Source organism: Pollicipes pollicipes, unplaced genomic scaffold (genome assembly GCF_011947565.3).
Source record: "Pollicipes pollicipes isolate AB1234 unplaced genomic scaffold, Ppol_2.1 Scaffold_4140;HRSCAF=4873_pilon_pilon_pilon, whole genome shotgun sequence".
NCBI classification, from domain to species: Eukaryota; Metazoa; Arthropoda; class Thecostraca; order Pollicipedomorpha; family Pollicipedidae; genus Pollicipes; species Pollicipes pollicipes.
This window is the reverse complement of record NW_023596438.1, coordinates 51,176-77,441: the sequence shown is the minus strand read 5'-3', so window position 1 is coordinate 77,441 and position 26,266 is coordinate 51,176. Positions and strand designations below refer to the sequence as shown.

The 26,266-nt window shown below is 61.8% G+C and overlaps 1 protein-coding gene across 2 annotated transcripts; it reads left to right on the top strand.

The window, feature by feature from the left end:
- On the top strand, positions 1-24,132 carry Rok (Rho associated coiled-coil containing protein kinase; the record flags this gene model as incomplete). 2 transcript variants are annotated; one of them, XM_037217753.1, is given in 27 exon segments in its annotated part: positions 1-183; positions 593-695; positions 1,861-1,920; positions 2,887-3,022; positions 4,335-4,452; positions 5,394-5,478; positions 6,319-6,602; positions 7,041-7,132; positions 7,528-7,687; positions 8,269-8,302; positions 8,784-8,792; positions 9,553-9,720; positions 10,157-10,440; positions 10,777-10,898; positions 11,497-11,733; positions 12,262-12,413; positions 12,877-13,131; positions 13,474-13,656; positions 14,147-14,315; positions 15,077-15,297; positions 15,759-15,860; positions 16,210-16,327; positions 16,832-16,991; positions 18,955-19,033; positions 21,485-21,689; positions 22,462-22,681; positions 23,528-24,132. In XM_037217753.1, coding segments are annotated over 27 exon segments (4,045 nt in total), but the record flags the coding sequence as incomplete, so codon positions are not given.
- Positions 24,133-26,266: the final 2,134 nt, after the last annotated feature.

Genomic DNA, 26,266 nt, shown 5'->3' with positions numbered 1-26,266 from the left:
CCTGGAGGAGCGCGTGCGGGACCCGGACCGGCGCAGCCGGCTCCAGCAGCTGGAGGATGACCTGCTGAACGCCCGCTCCGTGCTCAATGTCGACTGCCTGCTGGACTCGGTGCAGGCGCTGGTGGCCGACAGCGACCATCCGGCCATCAAGCGCATCAAGAACATCGACTCCTTCCTCGCCCGGTGAGAGGGCGGCGGCCGGCGGACGAGTGGGACGAGACGCTGCCGTCGCTGGGAGGCGGCGCGAGCTAGCGAGCCGCGTCTGAGTGTCTGCCGCTGGTCTAGATGTGGTCGTGAGCACGCGAAATTTTATCGCGCAGTGTGACGCCGGCCTTTTTCTTTTTCATCGTAGCTGAACGCGTGCTTGGATTTTGGACCGATGTATCGCATGTTTCGCATGCATACTGGTATATTTCTCAGTGACCCTACCTTGACGTTAACGTGGCCCGACCACGAGCAGACAATGACTTATGCGTGATCCGACTCCATGCTCTATGCGTGACCCAACTCCACCCGACGTGCGCCTGACCTGGCCCTGACGTGACGATGTGGACGGCGGCTCGCCTGTGACGTGGTCGGTCTGCGGCCGCAGGTATGGTGGCGCCGCACGCACCATCGAGAATCGTCGCATGCGCGCCGAGGACTTCTCGCTGATCAAAGTGATAGGCCGCGGGGCGTTCGGCGAGGTTCAGCTGGTGAGTGGTGGAGCGCGGCCATCTCGCGGCGCCCTGGTGCCGGTGACCGCCTCCCGGCCACGACGTACCTTTGTCCCTGCTTCCCCCCCCCCCCCTCCCCTGCCGCTTCCCTGCCTTTCATAACTCTGTCTCCTGCTCCGTCTTCTTGTCTCTGAGTCTGTGCTCCTTCGTTCGCATCGCTCCCGGTCTTGATCTTTTCCACATCCGTCTTTGTCGTTGTTTATATATCTGCCTTTGTCGATGTATTTGTCCGTGCCTTTCATTCCCTGCCTGTTAATGTTCGGTGTACAGATGATATCCTTTGTGTCTTTGTGACACAAAAGCTCGCCTCCCCTCCCCTTCCGCCACCTCCGTCTTGAGCGCCATCTGCCTCATCCCCAGCCGCCCCCCTCCCCCGGCCCCGGCAGCGCGGGCGCCCCGGCGGCGATATCCGGCACCGTCAGAGGCCCGCCTCGCTGCGCCGTCCCAACACTGTCCTCTCGCTTCGGGCGCCGCGCGCGCGCACGTCGTCGGTGTGACGTCACCACATCCCGGACCCGCCTGCAGATAGCGGCTGCGCTGATAGCCCATCCCTCCCCTCCGGCTCCGCCGCGACCCGGGCATGCTCATGTCGGCACACGCCCCCCCCCCCTCCCCCACCCCCTCCCCGTCCCTCTGTCAGTCGGTAGGGTGGCCACGGCGCTCTGTGGTCAGTGGATCGAATTGAAATGACATGCCGGCCTGGGGCAGGGTATGGGTGGGGGCGCGAAAGGTCACGCGTGCTCCGGCCTGCCGGGTTGATATATTGGCGGTCGAGATCAGCGCTGGTTTGTGGCTAGATGTGATTGGGTGATCAATTTGGGCGGATCAGTTGGATCGTCGCATCGGATGTCAGGACTAGACCCAGCGGTGGGACGGCGCGGAAACGGCTGTCTCGGTGCGGTGGCACGTGACAGTAAAAGGCCACGCTCTCATGCGGATGGCAGTGACGCAACGTTCCCTTACCCGCATCAGCCTACATTGTGTGCCGTTGACCACGGTCGGAAACGGGCTTCTGTCGAAATATGTCCGTGGAATGCACCGACCGGCTGACCCTGTCAACGGGATCGCAATCGATGGCACGCGCCGTGCTCGCCGCCGAGAACTGGGCACGCTGCCAACTGACCGTCCTCGCCGCCGCCGTCAGGTTCGGCACAACTCCACTCGGCAAGTGTACGCGATGAAGCTGCTCAGCAAATACGAGATGGTAGGTGGCCGGGCCAGGCCGGCGTCGACTCGGGCTCGGGCTCGGGCTCGGGCTCGGGCTCGGGCTCGGGCTCGGGCTCGGGCTCGGGCTCGGGCTCGGGCTCGGGCCCGGGCTCGGGCTTGGGCTTGGGCTTGGACTTGGCCTTGGCCTTGGCCTTGGTCTCAGGCTCGGTCTCGGCCCCCCTCGCGTCAGACGGCGCGCCCGACCGCTCGCAACGCTGCTGACTGGACGGCGGCCGTGTTTTGTGTCGGCGCCGCCGCCGTCGGCCGTGCAGAAGTGACCGCGGCCGGCTGGGAGGGCGCACCGGCCGTGGATCGTTGCCGACCGCCGGCGGCGGGGCGTGCGGTGTGGAGGGTGTGAATCAGGCTGGCGGCCCGCCGCGGCAGCCATGGCGCGGCACGCGGCGGCCGGTGACGCACGTTCGCGTCGCGCTGCCGCCGACCGGCCAGGTCATGTCCGGCTGGCGGTCGGGGTCGTGTTCGGTCCGCGTCACGCCCTCCGGGTCGGCCGGTGTCACCATCTGCCGCTCTGCGTGATGGCCTGCCTGAGCAGCACGTGGCCCGTTCATGGTCACGGCGAACGGCGAGGTTCGCAGTGTTGTATGTTATCTTCGCCTTTAATCTATTTGCCCTTCATGTGGACGCCAAAAAACTTTTTCCTAAGCGAATGCTCCACGCTTTTGTACCGCCCTTTGGATTTTAGGTCATGGCATGCATCAGCCAGCCAAAGAGCAAAGCTATGATGACACTCATTGCGAAGCGCGTAACCTTTTATGTACGATTGTATGGCGGTGCTGCCGTCGGTACACTGTGAACAACCGATGCGTTCACAACGGCGTAGAACATGGGGTTCCCTGCGCGCGTCGCGAGGAGTGATGAAAAAGTAGAAGTGTTTACTTTAGTACAAGGGGAAACAAAGAAGTCAAAACAGAATAGTTGACGGCTCACGCCCTTCTCCGGCGCGCAGATCAAGAGGTCGGACTCGGCCTTCTTCTGGGAGGAGCGCGACATCATGGCGCACGCCAACTCGGACTGGATCGTCAAGCTGCACTACGCCTTCCAGGACTTCCGCTACCTCTACATGGTGATGGACTACATGCCTGGTACGTGGCAGAGCTATACCTACCTCTAGCGCCTGGCCCCGGCTTTGCAGAGGCGGTGCCTGGAGCCCCAGTCGTCATGCTGCAGGGGGGGGGGGGGGGGGGAGATCGAACGAACAAGACCGCTTCCCCGACTGGGTTGTAGGTATGACAGGTAGTTTCTTTGGTCTGTCATATCTAGGCTTTGTGGCCTCGTGACCCAGTGCTAGACAGCGGCGTATGCGTGGGTGGGCGTGGCATGCATCACGTCTGAAAGGTCGTGTTAGGGGGACGCGTTACTAGCCGTACAAATATTTATCTACGTGCGATCGATGCGAAAGGTTACGGCGCTAATAGCCACAGCAGCGATAAGTGTCGTTAAATAATCGATTGGCCGAAATAGCGACGTCGTAAAATAATCGCAAGGCCGAATGGTGACGTTTGCTTGTAATCTTCGCCATGGCGTAGCGCCTCAGCCGACTTTGTTTCGGCAGCCCTGTAGCCCAGTGCAGGTGTCCAGGCGCAGAGATTGCGGCCGATACTGTGGCGGTCCGTGAGAGTTTGGCGGGGTAAGGCACACACGATAGCGTGCTAGGCGCGGTGGCGAGGTACCAGCTGGTGTTGCCGCTCGTCTGTATCGGCATGCCGTACCGGAACGACAATGTGAGGTGTCGTGCTGGCATCATTCAGTCGTTGACCTAAAGCCTGGTTTTTCTAGCAGCGTGGTATGCTGAAGCCCCTGGTGTTGAGAACCGAATTGGAGCGTTTCGTCCCACCCGTTCTGGCATCAGAAGTCTTGCTCTTTTCAGTAGGCTCCCCCCCCCCCCCCCCTCCCCGGCTCGTTCGTCATCCCACAGTCCCGTCCCGGCCGTGGTTCGCCCGCCTCCAGCAGCCGCGTTCCGCCCGTCACAGTCCGGCCGTCTTGACCCCGGGCCGTCGGCGTCTCTCCGCCGCGGCCGGCCACTGGTGCTGCTCCCTGCTGACCCCCCGGCCGTGGGCGTCCCGCCGCCGCCTGCCCTCTGGCGCTGCTCCCTGCTGACCCCCAGGCCGTGGGCGTCCCGCCGCGGCCGGCCACTGGCGCTGCTCCCTGCTGACCCCCAGGCCGTGGGCGTCTCTCTGCCGCGGCCTGACCTCTGGCGCTGCTCACTGCTGACCCCCCGGCCGTGGGCGTCCCGCCGCGGCCTGACCTCTGACGGTGCTTACTGCTCACCCTCCGGCCGTGCGCGTCCCGCCTGCCCACTGCCGACCCCCCGGCCGTGGGCGTCCCGCCTGCTCACTGCTGACCCCCGTCCGTGGGCGTCCCACCTGCTCACTGCTGACCCCCGGCCGTCGCCAGGCGGGGACCTAGTCAACCTGATGTCCAACTACGATGTGCCCGAGAAGTGGGCGCGCTTCTACACGGCCGAGGTGGTGCTGGCGCTGGACGCCATCCACTCCATGGGCTTCGTACACCGGTGAGGGGTGGTCCCGCTCCCCCTGACCGGCCGACCGGCGCCGCGGACCGGGCAGAGGGGTCTGGTGCCGGTACGCTCCATGGAACAGCGCCGGGAGTAATGCCATATGCGCGCGCGTGTGCAGCTGCATGTGTCTGGATGTGATTGAGGATGAGGTTCTGACTGTTCGGACCCGTTAACCCGTTGTTTGACTTGGAAATTGCCGATATCGGACCAGTCAAAGCTGCATGCCATCAATGTTGGGCCATCTTTTGCATGAATTGGGCACGGCGCGGCCCGTCTGGCAGTGCGGGATGCATGTCGAGATCATGTATGGACTAACAGCGCGGAGCCGCGCAGCACCACGCCGCGTGTGTTCTGGGCGTGCGCTAGCCCGCCGGGGCTGGCTGGCCACGCTGACAGACGGGTGACGCGGTGACGACTGCGTTGGCGGGTGACGGATGTGGCCGCGCAGGGGCGCGGCGCTGTGACCCGTCACGGCAGCGCGGCTGGTGGTGATGGGGGTGGGGGGGGGGGGGGGGTCATCGTCGGGGCTCTCCGTGTGACCCCTGACGCCCTGATGCTGGGGGCGGAGCTTTGCCCCCGGCTGGTCGGCGGTGAGGCGTTTCAGTGGGGTCCAGCCGGCTGTTGCACGGAGGTTCTCCAATCCGTGATGTCCCGGCACCTTGTCCGGACACGTTCGCCGCCGCGGAACCCTCGCTGTCGGCTTAGGTGGGAGTGGGGTGGGTGGTGGAGGGGCTGTTCATTGTGACAGGTGTGAGTCAACACATTTGTGCTGTCGCTCTCCTAGCGTGACTCACGCGGTAAAGCTGTGGGCTCTTTCCCCTCGGTTCGTGTGTGCTATCGCTCCCTGCTGTTATCGGCTGTATTTCCCTGTGTGGAAACTTGGCGCCGACCTGATGGTGTCGTTTGGTTTGACGACGTTATCTGTGCTGCCGCAGGGACGTTAAACCTGACAATATGCTGCTCGATAAGCACGGACACCTGAAGCTGGCAGACTTCGGCACCTGCATGAAAATGGACAAAGTGAGTGGGTCCCAGCGGTGGAAGTTACATCCTTGTCGCGAAATATCACCTCACTACACTACTGTACGTCACTACACCTCACTCGCCTGTGTTCGGACGCGGCTGGCGCTCAGCATCTCCCCACGACCTCGCACCTCGTCACGGCTCTGCATCTCCTCACGACCCGGCATCTCCTCACGACCCCTCATCTCCTCACGACCATGCACCTCTTCACGACCCCTTATCTCCTCACGACCCCTTATCTCCTCACGACCCTTTATCTCCTCACGACCCCTTATCTCCTCACGACCCATTATCTCCTCACGACCCCTTATCTCCTCACGACCCCTTATCTCCTCACGACCCCTTATCTCCTCACGACCCCTTATCTCCTCACGACCCCTTATCTCCTCACGACCCTTTATCTCCTCACGACCCCGCATCTCCCCATGACCCCTCACCATCTCCAGTCCCTAGGTCTCAAGGAGCCGTCTTCCCCGATCGCCTTCTTTCCACACGGGGCTGTCAGAAGTCCGTCCGGTGGTCTGTCGGCGGCCACAGCCAGGCTCGTCCGCGTTAGCGGTCCGACGGCCTCCGGCGTCGTGGCTTACACCGTATGCTGCTCTTGAGACTGACCTCCTGATACGTACACCGAACACCTCGCCACCCGTCCCGACCCTGTGCCCTTCCTGGTGACACGACTTCACCCGGAGACCGTCTAGGCATCGCCGGTTCTGTACAAACTGTCGGTGATCGCCGCCCCCCTCGCCACCGTCGCAACGCGCGCTGCCACCCCGTCGCCACCGTCGTACGGCGCGCCGCCGCCGCCGCCGCCGCTGCTGACCCGGCCGCCGCCGGCAGGACGGTCTGGTGCGCTCCGACACGGCCGTCGGCACGCCCGACTACATCTCGCCCGAGGTGCTCAAGTCGCAGGGCGGCGACGGCGTGTACGGCCGCGAGTGCGACTGGTGGAGCGTCGGCGTCGTGTTGTACGAGATGCTGGTGGGCGACACGCCCTTCTACGCCGAGAGCCTGGTGGGCACCTACGGCAAGATCATGGACCACAAGAACGCGCTGCAGTTCCCCGACGACGTGGAGCTGACTAACGACGCCAAGAGTCTCATCTGCGGCTTCCTCACGGACAGGTGCGCGACCGCCGCGGCACCGGCCCGCCGAGATGTGCGCGGACGGTGGTGGTCGTTTGCTGGTTTGGTCGGCTCCGTGGGAGCGGCAGATGAAGACTTGTGTGTCGATATTGTGTTGTTGGGGTGCGGCGAGGAAAGGCCGGCGTCTGAGGTGATACTGTCTGGAGGGTTTTGGGCCGACTGATCGGAACGCCAGGGATGGAAAGAAACCGAGGAAGATGGAGAGGTCTAGGGAGTGGGGCTTGTGGAGGTATTAAGTGCCGGCCAGTTGTGTATCTCAAGCCGCCTTCCGCATACAGCTTTTTATGGAAAATACCGGGCAGCGAATAAAAGATAGACAACAACGCTTGCATACGATCCAACGCACCTCCACGCGTCTCCCATGTGACTGAGCGTGACGACGCGTGACATGGCGCGTGACGTGACGCGCGCCCGCAGGAGTCAGCGGCTGGGCCGGGACGGCGTCGCCGAGATCAAGGCCCACCGCTTCTTCGTGGACGACAACTGGACGTACGACACGATCCGCGAGTGTGAGTTGGGCCCCGGCTCACCGGCTCTGTCCGGGCGGCCGCGGGGTGCAGGCCACCGACGTGCTAACCCCTGCTGCGGCTGACGGGCTGCCGAAATTGTCACGGCTGTTGCGTAGATTGGGGAGGGACGGAGGGGGGAGGCGGCGCCTGCGATGGTGGCAGGTGTACGTGTAGGCCGGTCAAGGCAGCTGGTGGATCGCCGGATCAAGGCAGGTGTACGTGTAAGACGCGCTGTCAAAAGTTGCGCGACAGTCGTTTTGTCCCAGTGGTGCGCAGCTGGGCCGTTCCGTCGCGGCTGGCAGCTGTGCGTGTCCGGACAGTCGGCTCCGGCGCGTGGCCCCGCCGTGCCCCGTCGTCGTGTGCCTGACCCCAGCCGGTGCTTGTGTTCGGGTCAGGCCCTCCGCCCAAGGTGCCTGAGCTGCTCGGCGACGATGACACGAGCAACTTCGACGACGTGGAGAACGAGGAGAGCCAGCAGGAGGACTTCCCCACGCCCAAGGCGTTCGCTGGCAACCACCTGCCGTTTGTGGGCTTCACGTACTCGCAGGACTACCAGTGAGTGCTGTGGACCTCGCTCACGTCCTCTGGACCAGGGATGTGAGGCTCGGAAGTGTGCAGCCCATGGGCCGGCCGATTACCGACTGGAAGGCAGTTTTGGGGCCTTGCTGTTCACTTCTTTTGGCGAATTCAGTGCCAGTTTCTCGTGTATTTTAGAAATACTTTGCTCATATTTGCGTTTGTCGAAAGTTGGACTGAAAGCCTCCATCTTGCTCGACCAAAGCCTTAGTTGATCCGAGTGGGCATCGGTACCTCAAAATATTGACGGCGGCTGGTCACCACTACGGAGGACGAGATGATCGCCGTGCGGAGAGCGAGCTGATCGCCTCCATCGGTCTCGGGCTGTATTCCCCTCTGTGGCTGGAGTTGTTAACCCGCGGATTCAGATCGGACTCTTCAAGCGCTACTGACCTGCTCGGGCTCGGACGGTCAGGCCGCTCCGCGCCGAAGCGTCGCAGCGGTTCCGGTGCCCACATGACGGCAGCCGCCTGTGTCTGGCCCGGCCGTGTACTGCGGCGTGTCGGCGCTGGCCGTGGCCTCTGCTCTCTGGGTGCCGCTTTGACACGCTGTCTTTGCAGGCTGCTGGGAACCCGGTCCGGCGTGCCAGATCACGTAAGTGGTGCTGGCGATGACGGCCGGCGGGCTGTCCTATACCGAGCAATTAAAAGATGAAATAGACTACTTATATGTTATGACTTTGTGTCCTGTGGGTGTGAACGAAGCTCGCATGCCAATGCATTGTTTTTCTGCTCAGCTTCATTTTGACCGATTATTGTGCTAAAAGCTCTTTCAACTTGCCGAGTCGCGTGCGGCGAGCTGTCGTCTGTTCTATAAGGATCCTTGCCGTAAACAACTCTCATCCGCCGAGAAAGCATCATCGCTTTTCGCTCCATGTCCTATGGATCGTCGCTTGACCCTAAGTGTGACGGATTCCGCCGCTGTCCACGCCGTCCGCTGCGTGTGTCGCCCACGTGTCGCTGGGGCCGGCTCCTTGTGTCCGCTAACTGTGCTGCCCTCCGTCCCGGCCGCGGCCGCTTGTGCGTCGTCTCGCGCCGAGCAGAGTCGGAGGACGTCACAGCACGCCAACTCGCAGGTGGATGGGGTGAGTCCCGACGCCGGCGGACCGGCCGCTCTGACGGCCGGTCGGCGCCGTGTCGGCCTGTCGGAAGCCGCTGGTCCGAAGCGTTCTGCTGACTGGAAACTCGAGCTGAAATGATCTACCTTTCGTGAGGGATTTCTGTTGGTCTTTCAAGAGCTAGCTAGCTAGCTAGCTTGGAAGACCAACAGAAATCGCCATTGTAAAGGACCTGCTTCCACTCTGCCGCGAAATGCAGCCTGCGTGGAATGGAGGTTGCTGGGACGAGGCTGATGATGTGACCGAGCAATGATCCTGTGACTCCACCGTTGTAGTCATCTGACCGCACCCCGTTTTCTGACCTCAATCACTTCTATGCACCGACTGGTCGCTCGTTTTGCCTTGTACGCTGTGCCCGTCGCAGAGAAAAGTAACACCACCATCAGACCACCGAGTGGTTTTGTTCCTCCTCGTCAAACGCCTCCCATGCCCACCACATGAGTGCTACAATACACCAGCCCAGCCCCGTACAGCAGATCAACCTCCGGCACCCGGCCAGACCACCAACTGTCCGTGCGAGACTATCGAAACATCAACCCGGCGCCAAGCCCAGCTCCTGACCCCAGGAGCAGACCACATGACCATCAGGTGGTTAGGTGGTCCACCAGGGCACCAGACTCCAACACGTGACCAACACGTGATGCCGACACTGTCCTGACCTCCTGACCTGACCCGTGACCGTCCGCCCCCTGACCTCTTGACGTGACCTGCGACCGGCGGCCGACAGGCGCACGGCTCCGCCGAGCGGGAGCGGCAGGCGCGCACCGAGGCCGAGCACAAGTACCGCGTGACGCTCACACAGCTGGAGGCGCTCACCGACCACGAGACACGCCTGCGAGAGGAGAAGGCTGACCTGGAGCGGCGGCTCGCCTCCTCGCTGCACGACCTCAAGGAGGTGCGGCCGGCCGGGCGGGACGGCGGAAGCGGTGTCGGGGCGAGAAGCCGCGCCTGGGGCCGTTGTGTTGCGCGCCGGCCGTGCCGTAGACTTGTTTTGTGGTCCAGCGAGCACGGACGATGTACGCGTGCCTTCTTAGTGGCCGGTGCTTCACTAGATCGACGACAGGCGATGAGTTCTTCACTGGACGAGTCATATTTTTGATATCTTTCCGTGATAATCGCTCACAGGCTGGGTCACCATCGCCACTCCCGCACGTTGCACGCTTCCCAGTGCCGATAAATGGCATGATGTTACATCAAAGCGGACGCACGGACGTGTCCTCGCGCCTCGCGGACAGGTGCGCTGTCCAACGGGCAGTGGACCACCATATTTCGGGCCTGGGTGGCCTGACTCGGCTTTAGAGTAACCCGCCGACGCCCCTGGCGCGCCGCAGGCGGGGCGGAAAGCCGACCTGGAACTGGAGACGCGCCGCAAGCTGGAGGCCAAGGTGTCCGAGCTGCAGCGGCTGGTGGAGGAGGAGCAGTGCCGGCGCACGCGCGACGCCATGACTTCCAACATCAGCTCCGAGCGCAGCCAGGCGCTCGAGAAGCAGCTCAATGAGCTCAACGACAAGCTGAAGACCGAGACGGACGCCGGCCTGCGCCTCAAGAAGCAGCTGACCGAGAAGGGCGCGCTGCTGGCTGCCCAGGAGCAGACCGTGCGCGAGCTGACCGAGCGGTGAGTGACGCGGACTAAGTTTGGCGCGGGCCCCGGAACGCTGGCGTCTGCGTGCGCTGGCTGCCCGCGTCGGCGCGAGATTTTGCTCCGTCTTGGAGTCGTCGGTGCCACGCGCCTCGCTGTGGCATCCGGCTGGTAGCCGTCATGACGTGTTGAGCTAGTGGGCTGGCTGCGTGGCGAAGTTGTGGTGGGGGAGGAGGGTCGATGGTGAATGTGGACGCCATGGTGAGAGACAGCGGACTGTTCTTGGTCATCCCGGCACGCTCCGTCGCCTGGCCAGCCGACATTGACCTCGCCGGACTGACCGTCGTCTCCCCCCCCCCCCCCCCCCGGCAGGCTGTCCAGTGTGCAGAACGTGCGGAACGGCCTGGAGACCGAGCTGCTGGCGACGCAGGAGCGGCTGGCCCAGGAGAAGGCGGCCAAGGCGCAGATCAACGAGCTTAACCAGGACCTGGAGCGTGAGTGGCTGCCGCCGGCCGGACCGGCCGCGCCGGGGGCCGGGCGCAGCCGCTGAGGCGCCGCAGCGGCGCGCACGAGACTCTGCGGTACCTGTGCAGGAGTCTGCCAAGCGATACGGTCAAGTTTAATGGTGACCTTGACGACGAAGTCACCGCCATGCGAAGTTGTAGCGATCTGTTGCAGTTTGCACTATTGTCACTCTCCGCGCTGCTGTTTGGGTTCGTGGTTTAGAGGTGACAGGCGCTGCGTGTGTGTGTTTTCACGGGTCATCACGCACACACTTTTGCCGTCGCTGGCCCAGCCGGGTGCCGGTGGCGCGTGTGTCCTCCTGTAGCCTTTGTAGCTGTATCGTCTGTCTATGCTGCCACCCTTTGACGCCCGGCGTGCGGCTGTGGCGTTGCACCGTGTGCCAGTACCCCCTGACACCTACTGCGTTCGTCCCACCCCATGACGTGTGCTCGTGCGTCCGCCTGTGCTCTCGCGCCGCCCCTTTCCTCCCACGCGAACTTCCCGTGCCCTCCGCGCCCACCGCGCGTGCGCTCGGGGGGCCACCGACCTGAGCGGCGCGCGTGTGACCGGGCGGTGGCGCGCCCGCAGGCCGGCGCGCTACGGCGCAGGCCGAGGCCGACCGGCTGCAGGGCCGCGAGGCCACGCTGCAGGCGGACGCCAGCCACCAGGCGGACCGGCTGGTCGAGCTGGAGAAACAGACGGCCAGCCTGCAGCTGGAGCTGCGCGCCGTCTCCAGCAAGTACGAGCAGGAGGCGCGCGCGCTGCGTGAGCTGCGCCAGCGCCGCACCGCCAACCAGCAGGAGGCCAACGTCGAGCTCGTCAAGAGTGAGTGCCGGGGAGCGCGGCGTCTGCCGCTGGCGGGCAAGGGGTAGGATCTTGAGATGCCGACGTGATAGGTAGTGAGATGACGCAGTTTTTGCGCGCCTAGTGCCGCACGCTGCGTTAGGTGGTCGTTTGAAATTTGTTTTAGGGATGGAGTTTATCTCTTGATTACTTTAGCAGGCCACCTCTCAGTTACCACCACGTAGTAGCTGGCCACCTAGTTACTCTTAACTCTCACCAGGTGGCCGCGGCTTTGTACGTGCGAGCGGGCACTAGATGCAGGGCAGTCGTCACTTTTTACGAGGCTTTTGACGGCACTTTACCGTACATTTTAACAGTCTTTCTGCACTCGTCTCCATCTGTGTCTCCTTCTGCCGCCGTCTCTGAGTGAGCCTCGCGCCGCCGCTGCCGCCCCCGCCTTTGACGTCCCCTCCCCGCCTGTGACGCCCCCTGCCAGCCTGTGACGCCCCCTCCCCACCTGTGACGCCCCCTGCCAGCCTGTGACGCCCCCCTCTGCCGGCGGCCCCTCAGCCCAGCTGAATGAGGAGCGCACGAGCCGGCAGCGGGCTGAGAGCACGCTGCAGGAGCGCGAGCGACAGATGTCCATGCTGAACGTCGACTACAAGAACATCCAGCACCGGCTGCAGAAGCTGGAGGGCGAGCATCGCCAGGAGGTGGAGAAGGTACGGTGGTGCTCCGGAATGGCCCGGACTGGGAATGCTGTCAATGTTGGTAGTGGCTCGATGGTTTTCTGCGCGACGAGGCGTTCTTGCTCCTCGTCTATGGTCCGTAGCAAGGATGGTCGGTGGTTGGATGCTGATACAGGATATCCGCGCAATAGATAACATTGCATCAGTTCTTGTCCAGGACTGTGCATGGCTTGTGTTTTTGAACTGGGTTTATCATCTTGAGTGCCGAGACCCCTTTTTTTGTTTACAAGCTATGTATTGCATTCATCGGTTTATATCATCACATGGTATAAATGTCATGAATGGTGTCACTGCTGGGAAAAATGAAAGGAAAGATTCCTTTCATTATATTCGCAATAAAGGACACCATTCTGCGGTGTCAGGCCTCTGCCTCTGTCGTCCGCTCCCCGAGGTCCCTTCTCGCTCATCGCCTCACCTTGCTGGATCTCCACCGCAGGTGAAGGCGCTGAACGTGCAGGTGGAGCAGGAGGTGCAGAAGCGGTCGTTCCTGCAGAACGACTTCAGCATGCAGTCCTCGCAGATGTCGCTGCTGCAGTCGCGCGTGACACAGCTGCAGCGCGAGGTGACCGAGGCACGTCAGGCGCGCTCCGAGGTGTTGGAGCAGCTGCAGCGGCTGCGCGCCACGCGCCAGGTGGACGAGCTGCAGACCAAGGAGCTGCAGGACCAGCTGGAGGCCGAGCAGTACTTCACGGTCAGTGAGACGACGACGGCGGCGGTGTGGAGGCGGGAGGAGGGTCGGCCGCTGGGGAGCGACAAAGGGTGGATTATCGATCTAATGTTAATTGGGTGATGACATTGGATATGACAAGGTGGTGTCTATTTCAGCACAGTGTCAGTGTCAGTGTGTAAGGTAGGATACGACAGCCCAGATCAGCTCTGCCAGGAAGAGCCTTTGACTATCTTGCCAGAGCACTATTTTTTGCAGTCAGGAGATCATGCAAGAAATCGGGATCCAGTTGTTTCGCGACCCGTAAATCCTGGAGGCGTTGCACAGGCGCACGCACGTGAGGCTAACGTGACTCCCCTCCCGCAGGCGCTGTACAAGACGCAGTCGCAGGAGCTGCGCGAGGAGCTGGACGAGAAGACGCGCGTCTGCGGCGAGCTGGAGGAGGAGCGCAACAACCTGGGCCACCAGCTGCAGATCGCCATCTCGCGCGCCGACACCGAGGCGCTGGCTCGCTCCGTCGACCAGGAGACCATCGCCGAGCTGGAGAAGGTCCGTGCCGACCACCGGCGGTGGCGAGCGTGGGAGGGCTGCGCGCTCAGGAGGGGTACCCCAGAGTCGGTGTTGGTTACTAGGCCGCCGTCGGCGTGCGCCCGGCGCGCCCCGAACCACCCGTCATGGCCGTCGTGCTGTGGCGTCAGGCGGATGTGTAGGCGGACGGAGGTGTGTGCTGAAGAGGTGGAAATGACACTAGGCTTTGACAGCTGACAGCTGCCTTCTGTTGGGAGGCCTGGTACCGCGAGCGGATTACACAGTTTTCTAAAGGCGCCCAGACGGCTTGCCGTCAGTTGGGACAGTGTATTTTTAAGGACGCTTGCCACATCCATTGCCACTCGCACTAGGGCAATGGTAGGCCCGGACAACAGAAACAATCACCCGAACGGTTATACTGACGTGGCTGGCCGTGAACTCGTCTAGTGTCCACGCCAGGTCACGTGTGTCGGTGACGTGGCTGACGTGGCCGCCGCCGGGCCCGCTGCAGGATAAGACGGTGCAGAGCCTGGAGGTGCGCGAGCTGCGGAACGAGATGAACAACAAGGAGCGCTCGGTGACGCTGGCCAAGGACAAGGAGAACGAGTACATCCGCTCGCTGGACCAGCTGCGGCGCGACAACGAGGAGCTGCAGCGGCTCATCGAGACCCTGCAGCAGGGTGAGGCCGCCGGAGGAGGCCGGCCAGCCGGAGCCGGTCACGGACTTGGGCTGGCCGCGGGGCCGCCAGCTGAGGTAGAGGTTCAGAAGGGATGGGCTTCGTCGCTAGCGGAGGAGCGGATGGGAGGAGCCGCGCAGGAGTGCGGAGGAGCCGCGCAGGAGTACAGCGCGCGGCGTCGGGCGGATGGGAGGAGCCGCGCAGGAGTACAGCGCGCGCGTCGGGCGGATGGGAGGAGCCGCGCAGGAGTGCAGCGCGCGGCGTCGGCGGATGGGCAGGAGCCGCGCAGGAGTACAGCGCGCCGGCGTCAGGCGGATTGGAGGAGCCGCGCAGGAGTACAGCGCGCGGCGTCGGGCGGATGGGAGGAGCCGCGCAGGAGTACAGCGCGCGGCGTCGGGCGGATGGAGGAGCCGCGCAGAGTACAGCGGACGCGGCGTCGGCGGATGGGGGGAGCCGCGCAGGAGTACAGCGCGCGGCGTCGACTCTCCGTACGCTAGCATGATGTGCTGGCCTCGCCGCGGCGCGCTCAGCTGGCGACGGGCCCTGGCGGTATGCGTGCTTGTAAGAGGCGTTCCGTGGTATGCTGCGACACAGTTTCGCTGCTGTCATTCCGTGGCCTTCCCAGGACGTAGACCTCTCAACCGGTTGGGACCTCCGCGCGCGGCGATGGGACCACGAAGGACGGCGGGGAATACTTACGCCTCTCGCCGGAGTACCAATGTTGCGGCACAGCCAGGCGCGCTGACGTGCCCTGGCGTCCTCAGAGCGTGAGACGCCGCAGCCGGGCAGCCCGCCGGAAGAGCTGGAGCGACTGCGGAAGCAGGTGAAGCAGGAGCAGCTGCTCAAGATGCAGGCGGTCAACAAACTGGCCGAGATCATGAACCGCAAGGACATCAACATCGGCCGCAAATCCAACCCCAAGAGCTCGGCTGAACTCAGGAAGAAGGAGAAGGAGTGTCGTCGGCTTCAGCAGGAGCTCACTCAGGTACAGAGGACGGGGAAGGAGGATAGCGCAACAATGCCTATGTAACGATGGTAATGGACAACCCTTTTCGCCGTCGTGTTTTTCATGACCGCTGTGTATCCCAATTTTTCACAGTTTCTTTACGCCGAGTGTCGGGATAGGGTCACGCTGCAGTGATCTGGTTCAAATGGCTGTCGGTTACAAGGTAGCTGGTTTGTACCGCGTCAGCTGTCGGCCCGCCACTCCGTCCTGCCCAGCTGCCCAGTGTGTGGTGCCGATCATCACCGTCTCACGCCCTGTGTGTGGTGCTGATCATTGCTGCCTCACGCCCTGTGTGTGGTGCCGATCATCACCGCCTCACACGCCCTGTGTGTGGTGCCGATCATCACCGCCTCACGCCCTGTGTGTGGTGCCGATCATCACCGCCTCACGCCCTGTGTGTGGTATTAATCATCACCGTCTCATACGCTATGCCGCTTCAGGAGCGCGAGAACTTCAACCAGACGGTGGCCAGGTTCAAGGAGGACCAGCAGGAGCAGCAGGCCATGATGGCCGAGGACCTTCAGATCAAGAACAAGCTGCAGGTCAGTGACCCAGCGGCGGCCAGCGGTCCGGGACCAACGCTAGTGCCCAGCAGGAGTCGTGGCTGGGCTGTTGCGTCCAGTGTGGATGGCAGTCTTCGCTCAGTTTCGCAACGGTGCGATGTAGTTTTGAGTCCGGCCGTGGTCTGCGCAGCGTGAACAGCGGTCCCCGGTGCTAGTCGTGGCTGAACCTCGGTCCCCGGGGGAGGGGGGGGGGGGGGGGGGGGGGGGCAGTGACTTTCAGGGTGGACACTGGTCGCGCCCGACAGCGGGCGGCGTTGTGACCGTGACCTGGTCGTGACGTGTGGCACGACCCTGGCCCTGACTCTCGGCCGCTGCCGTCGCTGCGCAGATGGAGCTGGACAGCAAGGACAGCGAGATCGAGCAGCTGCGTCAGAAGCTGTCCATGCTCACCTCGGAGACGGCCAGCGTCAGCAGCGGCGCCGACTTCGAGACCGCCGACGGGGAGGGTGAGGGCCGACGGCCGGCTCAACAGGGTCGGAGCGGTGCGGGTGGGCTCGAGGCCCTGCTCGCGGGACCGGTCAGCTACCTCTGCCGCGTCGACGCGCAATAAATGGAACCTTGTGTCTTGTGTCGATTGACGTGAATAATGCGTCTTCCGCATGGATTCTAATTGTCAACTTTTCACTCGTTTTAAAATTGACGTCTCGACGATTGATTGATAAACGATTTTGCGTATCATTTTTACCTGATGTAATTTTGCAAGTGGTTTCCTACGCTAATCTCACAATAACCCTCACGCCATGGATTTTTCTATTTGTTTAATAGACCTGATCTGTTGATACTCAGTAGTCCATCCTTCACATCGATCACCACTCGACTCGCTTGAGCTAAGCTCTTGGTTTGTTCATGACTGCGTGTCTTGGAGGACTGGTGCCCGGTCGGTGCGGGCGCGTGCGTGCGTGCGTCCGTCCTCGTACCCCGACGAGCCGCTGACCCTCTACGGCCGGCAGACGCGCGTCTGGAGGGCTGGCTGTCGGTGCCCAACAAGCAGAACATCCGGCGGCACGGCTGGCGAAAGCAGTACGTGGTCGTCTCCTCCAGGAAGATCATCTTCTACAGCAGCGAGTCCGACAAGGAGCGCACCGACCCCGTCATGGTGCTGGACCTAAGGTGGGAGAGCCGGTCGTGGGACGCTGTGACGGAGAGACTTGGAAGAAGTGTAATGATATCGGTGGTGGGAGGGCTGCTGGAGCCGAGCAGCAATCTGGTGGGAGGACTGGACCCATGTTTGACTGTGTGGTGGATGAGCGGGTATGAGGATGTTTGCCTCCGGGTCCAGCAAACACGTGCGGCGCCCAGGCAGCCGTTTTACATCGCTCGTGACGCTGCCGTAAAGCTCCCGGTGCTGCTGCGGGGCGAGCGCGTGGTGCGTGGCTGGGCTGCGTGTCGCCGTGTGACCTCTGGACCGCGTGTCGCCGTGTGACCTCTGGGCCGCGTGTCGCCGTGTGACCCCCGGGCCATGTATCGCCGTGACCTCTGGGCCGCGTGTCGCCGTGTGACCCCCGGGGCATGTGTCGCCGTGACCTCTGGGCCGCGTGTCGCCGTGTGACCCCCGGGCCATGTATCGCCGTGACCTCTGGGCCGCGTGTCGCCGTGTGACCCCCGGGGCATGTGTCGCCGTGACCTCTGGGCCGCGTGTCGCCGTGTGACCCCCGGGCCATGTATCGCCGTGACCTCTGGGCCGCGTGTCGCCGTGTGACCCCCGGGGCATGTGTCGCCGTGACCTCTGGGCCGCGTGTCGCCGTGTGACCCCGGGCCATGTGTCGCCGTGACCTCTGGGCCGCGTGTCGCCGTGTGACCCCCGGCCATGTATCGCCGTGACCTCTGGGCCGCGTGTCGCCGTGTGACCTCTGGGCCGCGTGTCGCCGTGACCTCTGGGCCGCGTGTCGCCGTGTGACCTCTGGCCGCGGTCGCGTGTACCGCCGTGGGCCATGTCTCCGCCGTGACCTCTGGGCCGCGTGTCGCCGTGTGACCTCTGGTCCGCGTGTCGCCGTGACCTCTGGCCGCGTGTCGCCGTGTGACCTCTGGCCGCGTGTCGCCGTGTGACCCCCGGGCCATGTATCGCCGTTACCTCTGGGCCGCGTGTCGCCGTTGACCTCTGTGCCGCGTGTCGCCGTGACCTCTGGGCCGCGTGTCGCCGTGTGACCCTGGCCGCGTGTCGCCGTGTGACCTCTGGGCCGCGTGTCGCCGTGTGACCTCTGGCCGCGTGTCGCCGTGTGACCTCTGGGCCGCGTGTCGCCGTGTGACCCCCGGGCCATGTATCGCCGTGACCTCTGGGCCGCGTGTCGCCGTGTGACCTCTGGGCCGCGTGTCGCCGTGTGACCCCCGGGCCATGTATCGCCGTGACCTCTGGGCCGCGTGTCGCCGTGACCTCTGGGCCGCGTGTCGCCGTGTTGACCTCTGGGCCGCGTGTCGCCGTGTGACCTCTGGGCCGCGTGTCGCCGTGTGACCTCTGGGCCGCGTGTCGCCGTGTGACCTCTGGGCCGCGTGTCGCCGTGTGACCTCTGGGCCCGCGTGTCGCCGTGTGACCCCCCGGGCCATGTATCGCCGTGACCTCTGGGCCGCGTGTCGCCGTGTGACCTCTGGGCCGCGTGTCGCCGTGACCTCTGGGCCGCGTGTCGCCGTGTGACCTCTGGGCCGCGTGTCGCCGTGTGACCCCCGGGCCATGTATCGCCGTGACCTCTGGGCCGCGTGTCGCCGTGTGACCTCTGGGCCGCGTGTCGCCGTGACCTCTGGGCCGCGTGTCGCCGTGTGACCTCTGGGCCGCGTGTCGCCGTGTGACCTCTGGGCCGCGTGTCGCCGTGTGACCCCCGGGCCATGTATCGCCGTGACCTCTGGGCCGCGTGTCGCCGTGTGACCTCTGGGCCGCGTGTCGCCGTGTGACCCCCGGGTCATGTATCGCCGTGACCTCTGGGCCGCGTGTCGCCGTGTGACCCCCGGGCCATGTGTCGCCGTGACCTCCGGGCCGTGTATCGTCGTGTGACCCCTGGCCATGTGTCGCCGTGTGACCTCCGGGCGGCGTGTCGAGCGGGCCGGCCGGACTAACCGGCGCCGTGGCGCGCGTCTGTTGCAGCAAGCTGTTCCACGTGCGGCCCGTGTCACAGGGGGACGTGATGCGCGCCGACCCGCGCGACATCCCGCGCGTCTTCCAGGTCAGTGGCCGGCGGCAGCGTCTCGGTGCGCGGAGACCGGGCGGCGGGCGCCCGGCCAGGCTGGTCAGCCGCCGCACACTGACGCCATTTATACTGTGTGCCCTTGTTCCCTGTCGAGTAGTGGTTGGGAAACGGCGTCTGGCTTTGTTATGCCTTTTGTTTTTTGACGTCTGATTCGAAATTATTCGACGTCAAAGTGTCGAGTCGAGCACTGTTTGTCGAACATTGTTTGAAAAATGGGGTCTTGTTTTGATAGTTGGCGTCTGATTTGGAAATATTTGTGACATCTGAAACGAAATTTTGCAATTGTTTTCAAGTGCAGATTTGATCTTTACTACTCATCCTTGTGACATTGTTATTCGTCGGTCCAGGATACCAAACCAAGAATTTCAGCAGCGCTGTTGAGTGCTGCCGCGTTGTGGAACACGTTGACCGTTGGTTTGATGCGAGTGCGTTTCGCTCACCCGTTGTTCATTTGTGTCTCCGGCCTCCCTGCACTCGGCAGTCCCCTGGTGTAAGTTCGCGGGACCAAGGTACTTACCCGACGCGAGTCTGTCTACGCGTTCAATGTCTGGAAACACTAAACCACCGTCTCAGTTGCGCCGACGCATGCGCACTACCGTCCATTAAAACGACGTGATTCTGTTCAGCTTCGGCATGTCATTGCAGCCTAAACCATCTTTTCGTCTCCTTTTTTGCCTGAGCCGTCCTAGGAAGCGGTGAGCGTGGACACGAACGGTCGAGAGTCTTGTTATTGAGACGGTGTTGTACGGATGGTAGGCTGTAGCTGTTAACAACCAGGACTAGTATGCAGGGGACAGTGTGGTTTGTTAGTATGTTCGCGCGTCTTCCCGAGGTTGCTGTAGCAGATCCATCCTTCGCGTTTGTTGGGTGTCGCCATAGATGGTTTTGTTGAGCCCTGTGCATGCTTCATGCACGTAAGTTCAGCTATCAGCTCACTTGCATAAAACTGACGGTGCATAATTATTCTAACAAATCGTGAGCTATTAATGACGTTGAGAAGGTGAGTAAACGGCTCTTAAATTTAACGTAAAAATGAGAACATATAGTGTGCCTTGCATAGTACGCACTTGCCGTATGCTGCCGTCGAATTTGATTAAATCACCGAGGTTAAAAGTGCTGAAGTCGGTCTTACGTAAGTTGTTCGGTGTAGCTGCCAGGAGCATTACACACGTTTAAGACAGCACTGATGTCTTATTCCTCGTGGAATAACCAGGAGATAAGGCATATATCTCCTTTCTTCTGGTTATTCGACCAGGAATAATACTAACAGTACTATCTTATACATGAACTCGGTTTTATTGAATACAACGCCGCTATTACCGCGTGGAACCAATCCGTTGGTTGCAAACCAGCCTTATTGTGCAGGATGTGGGGGAATTATAGCTGGGAATAGAGCTAGGGAATATGGTGAAATTGAATGATCGTAGTGTTGATGGTGCCATCTGTCGTCCATGAGATGGCGCCATCAACAGTACTCTCAAAGTTCGTCTGTTCGGGTTCCATATGTCGAAGGTCGTTACCACCGAGACCGCTTCGGTGTTACGAGGCAAGGGAATCCAGGGTGACCGGAAAGAGCCGGGAACTAGCGGGACCTTCAGGGACTTATTCGTGTGTTATCCACGTTTTTACGCCCTGCTTGACAAATCCTCCGTCTTTTAACAGGCATCACGCACTCGAATCTCATATTTTTATGTCGACAAGGACTTCCCTCCACACTGTTGTGCCGCCATGCATCACTTGTTCATAGTACACAGCAGTGTGGCTCTCTTACCGTTTCCCTTCTGACCCAGTGTGTGTTGTCTGTCCCGCTTGCGTGGCGTCGTGTTTGCCCACGTGTCCCGCTTCAGGCAGGTTACGCGTCAGCGTGTGGTGTGCGTCGTGTGTCGCACCGTGTTTGCCCGGTAACTGTCCGTCGGCTGGTCCACCTTGGCCTCCCCCCCACCCTCGTCCTCCCCCTCCCCCTGGGAGGAACCGTGCCTGACCACCGCTTGGCTGGCGTTTTCGCCGCTTTTGCAGCGTCGCTTGGCGTGAGATGAAGGTTGTGCTTTGACCTGTCGCTGCCCCCCTGCCGTGCATCTGATGTCGTGCCGACCCGTGTCAGTGCCCTGACCCAGCGGTTGCGCCCGTCTCCGCCCCGTCCGCGCCGGTACCGCGCCCCAGCAGTTTGCGGCTGTGTAGCTGGCCCGTCCTGTTCCAGCACCCCGCTCCAGCAGCAGCCCCGCCCCCCTGTGCTGTACAGTTATCCCGCGACGCCCCTTATCGTGAGCTAACTGAGCTAGACGTGCGTTGTCACGACGACTGCCACGTCTTCGTCAAAGCGTAAATCTCGAACACAGCGACCAGCCGTTGTTTTGGGGTGTGCCGTAAGCGCGCGCGCGCGTCCGAGCGAGGTCAGCTGTGTGACGGGGGCTCCGGCCGGGCCGACAGCTGCTGTACGCGGGCGAGGGCTCGCGCCACCGGCGGGACGACAGCGCGGCCTCTGCCGAGCTGGCGGCGCCCGACAAGCCCGGCCAGCTGGCGCACAAGGGCCACGACTTCGTGCAGATCAGCTTCCACATGCCGGCGGCGTGCGACGCCTGCTCGCGGCCGCTCTGGCACATGTTCAAGCCGCCGCCGGCGCTCGAGTGTGAACGTGAGTCGAGGGCAGGGCTCTCCGCGGGGAGGGGGCTTGGGTGGGAGGGAAGCGGAGGGGCGTATGCGTGGTCTGGGGGGAGGAGGAGGGGCGAAGGATTGGGAGAGAGGTAACTTCGGTGTGGTGAGAGGTGACTTCGATGGGCTTTGGGTGTATTCCATTACGACTAGTGGTCGTGATAGTGACCCCTATGGTTGCGATAAATCAGGTAGTTCTGGAAAGTTTCATCAGTAGCCTGCCGTCCTCAGCGATCAGGGCCCATGGAAAATCAGATGCTTTGCATGTTTTGTTTTTTCTGTCTGTTGCCGCCCCGTTTCATCAGTTGAATGGAGGATACCGGGGCCAATAGAGGGACCAACTAATGCACCGACAGCTGCTGTAAGTCTCTGGGTCCAGGGAGACCGCTGGTCAGGATCAGGCGCAGGCTGCTGGCCTGCTGAAGTTTCGGTTCGGTTAAGCGCTGATGGCTCACCCGGGCCTCTGACAGCTACCTGTCATTTGTCGAGCCTGACAGTCTGCTCGCTTGCCTCGCGGCAGCAGCCTGCCGCCGCTCGGGTGGGACGTGTGGGTGTTTCGTCAGCGCCGGCGAGCGCGGCAGCTTGCCAGCGCCTCCCCCGCTGTTTCCGTCAGTAGTTGAACCTGTTCACCGGCCAGGCGCTAGTCTGGTGGCCGCATAGCGCCCACACGCCCTGAGTGTGTGGGCGCTGTAAGACCGAGCAGCCTGCGCTTGAGGCGCCAGCCGCTCTCACCGGACGTGGCCTTCGCGCGGCAGGGTGTCACATGCGCATGCACCGCGAGCACCTGGACAAGAACGAGGGCACCGTGGCGCCGTGCAAGCTGAACTTCGACTCGCGCACGGCCAAGGAGCTGCTGCTGCTGGCGCCATCTCTGGACGAGCAGAAGCACTGGGTGCTGCGGCTGGGAAAGCGGATACAGAAGTGCGGCTACAAAGCCAACCAGGCGCTCACCGACGGCAGCAAGGTGTCGCCCAGGTGAGAGGCGGCGGCCGGCGCGGCCAGATGGAGGGAGGGGAGAGGGGGAGGGGGGGGGGGGGGTATGGGGCCGGCTGCGCGTGTCAAACGGTCGGAGCGAGCCGGACAGCGAGTCGGTACTCACCGCCGGACCTGTAGCTCGGTCTGTGTTTAAATGGGGCTTCGTGCAAAAGTGAGAAGCATTGCTGCTTTGCTCGATTCAAAGTCACGCTGCCTAGTTCCGAAAGCTCTTCTCCTTTTGATTGGCAGGGGTTTTTCTCTGAAGCGTAGTGCCTGTGGCATTGTTGCCTCGCTTGGGGTTGCCCGTACGTTGTGCAGTTGCAAGAATGCTACCTTGTCTTCCACGTTCTTCGTATTTTCTTCGCTTCACATCGATGGGTCACAACTTGTGTCCGCTATCGAACAGTTAGGGTCAGTCCATATCAGCCCGTGTGTGCCCTCCAGAGCTTTTGCGTCTTCCGCCTGGCGTAACAGGCGGAGCCGAGACGTGAGTGACATGGTGCGGTCTAGGCTTGTTACGCGGTGCGTGTGGTGCCTGGTTGCACTATGTTCGTACTTCCTGCGTGGTCGTGAGACGGTATCGTGGCTGACGTCACGTTATGTCGCCAACTGTTGATTGCTCGGCGCGATTTTCCCTGGCTTAGAGCGTTTGGAAAGCCAGCTGAGGACCGTACATTACAACGAGCTCGACTGGGCAGTCGGCACGAGATCTGGTGATGCCAACACTCATCTCCGAACGGAGAAGAACAGCTGGGTGAATTGCGTGGCTCACCTGGTTCCGGCGAGCGTCGGTAGCGTTCGGCTAGCTTTGACAGAGGTGATCCTCACGCAGTGCTCTGCTTCCAGGGAGTCGACGCGGTCCGCCTACAAGCCGTACAGTGTTCCAGCGCCGCAGAGCGGCAACAAATCAGCGACGCTGCCACCTGGCAGCAGTCTACAGAAGCACAAGTGATAGCCTTGGCCGCCTGGCGGCACCCTAAGTTAACCCCACCCAGTAGTCGGGCCGGCTGAGGTCGCCGGCGTGACGTCACTCCTTCCCGGTGACGTCACCGGCGGAGCCAATCCGCGAAGACGAGCGATCGACGAGTGTGCCATGCATTTTCCTACCGTGAACCCTATGTGATAACAGGAACAAGGCGGCGCCGCCGCGCGACTGGGCCAGACCCAACAGCGTGCCTTGACCACTGCGCTTCTTGTACGTTTGTACATACATTCGTGTATATACGATTCGCTAATCATCATTGTAGGCGGTTGAACGTTTTATATTTTCCCAGATTGTGGAAAGAACGCGTGGGAGGCGCGGCCATTTTGTATCGTGCGTGCTCGGCGGTTGCGGTGCGGCAGGACGGAGCGGTCTGGTGCCGGGAAGAGAGGTCGATTTAGCCAGCTCAACTTTATCTACTGTCCGCTTTATACACGTGAAATCGTTAACAAATAAACACCTCATCCCAGGCGGCTGTTTTTGGAGCGGAGCGCTGACGCCGGGCTGTTAGCGGCAAGCGGATTATTTGAAGAGGCTCGGAAACGGCTTAAATTGCGAACCCTGGATCCGGAGATCGCTTTTTACGTTTGCTGAAGCGGCTGACGTTGGATCGCTGCAAAAACACACGCGTTGGCTGAATGACGCGATGGAAGCTCCAAAGATACTGCCAAACTGACTCCCCTTTGCAGCCAGTAAGACAGCAGAATTCTAGTCGCAGGGGTCTCCCTCAGCAATAACCCGCTGGCCTACGTAACGGGTCTAACAGATACTCTAGCGCCTTCTCTTAGATCCCGGCGCCCGATGCCGTTTCGAAAGCCGGGGTCTCGTTCGTGGCTCAAGCTCCATCGACATCGCCCGACCGTAACATCCAATGTCTGCGTAGCCGCTATAAAATACCCGGAAAAACGCTTGCAACAAAAAGGCCACTTCCTCGCGTGAATGGGCTCGTTGCAAGCATTGGCATTGTCCTTGATTCTTGATCTTGTCGTCATTTTGCTCTCATGCCCTTGATCTCATCGCCAGTCGCAAATTAGGCCAAAATTTCCTTTCCATTCTAAGAAACTGCGTGCCAGTACTAGACACAGCAGCCGTCTCTGCAGTACCGGTGCTGGCCTCGAGCGGTACCGCGTCAGTTGCGTTAGCGCCATCTGCAGGCTGCAAATAACCAACAACATCGCGCCTGTGGAGCATCACAGATCGGTCTGAGTGGTTCCTTACAAAGGGTGGTATGTCGTGGGACGAGTATGACCTTGTCAGGGCGCCCGTAATCTCGATCTGCTCCAATCGCTGGGCAGTCAGTACGTAATCTCAATCTGTTGACAACTCTGTCCGAGCGCAAAGACAGGACACAGACCTAGAGGCATGCGCACAGACTTCTTCAGCCGTATCTTAGCCTGACCCGGCACAACAGAGCAATCAAGCATACTGCGGGTGGCCTTCAAAAGATCCCATTCAGATACAGTCATGAGATAGGCCTTCAACAGCAGTGAAAACAAAACACACTTCTTCGCCGTCTTCAGCCACGACTATCGTTATCGGCAGACTGCACGTGTGGAGGGCTTTCAGCGGATGCTCCTGAAGCAGGAGTTAGTGTGGTGGCCGGGTCCCGTTTTGCCTGAGGGGCTACGATGTCTAACACCCGACCATCTACGACACTGTTCTGACCATCAGAATCCGGACAGCCACTGACTGTGTAACCATCAATGGAAGCCCTGGTAACTGGCAAGGAGGCCAGTCTTACCTTGTGCGTCCGTCTACAGGCTCGTTTGGCCACTGGGGTTTCGTGTGGCCCACCCGTCCACATGACCAGCAGCGGATAGAACTTGCCCGTCGGCCCTTGGTCCAGTCCTTCGGATACGGCGAGGTGTCCCCGCACCGTGGCTTGTCCGCCACTCGTCCGGTCACGTGATCCAGTGCGAGGCCTTCCCGCTGTCAGATGAGTCCGACGAGCCGTCCCAGCCGCCACCGCCGCTAGATGGTGCGCCGCGCCGACCGTCGCCGGAGCGGGCGTCTCGGAGCGGCCGCCACTGGCTGGGGCCATCTTCCGACCGCCCCGCGGCGGGAGCGGACCGGTCGCTCCGTCGATCCCGCGTTCTCCCGCCTGGATCGGCCCTGATGATGATGATGATTTGGAGTTTTAGGGCGCATCGACTGCTAGAGGTCATGCAGCGCCCATAACTATCGATTCATGCAGAGCCGTCAATCAGAGAAGTGCATCAATCAGGTCACCCTATAGAGCCATGATGATCGGCCCTAGCATCATGATGAGAAGGTTACAGGAAAATCTATAGCGCGGAGGAACTGGAGCACTTTACCAAACCCGACGATGTTCGAAGAATCCCCTAAAAAGTCGCATAGCGTGCGACTCTGGACGTGGCGTCCGAAAAACTGCGCTCTCGTTGCAGTAAGGTGGCGGCAATCGACCAGTACGTGATGCACGGTCAGTGGATCAGAGCATCGACCGCAGCATGGTCTGTCGCCAGCCAATAGCAGGTGACGGTGCGTAGCATATGTGTGACCTATGCGTAACCGGCAAAGGGCAACTTCTTCCACCCTATTGTCCCGAAAGCACGACTGCCATAATCCAATGCGGGGTTTCACCG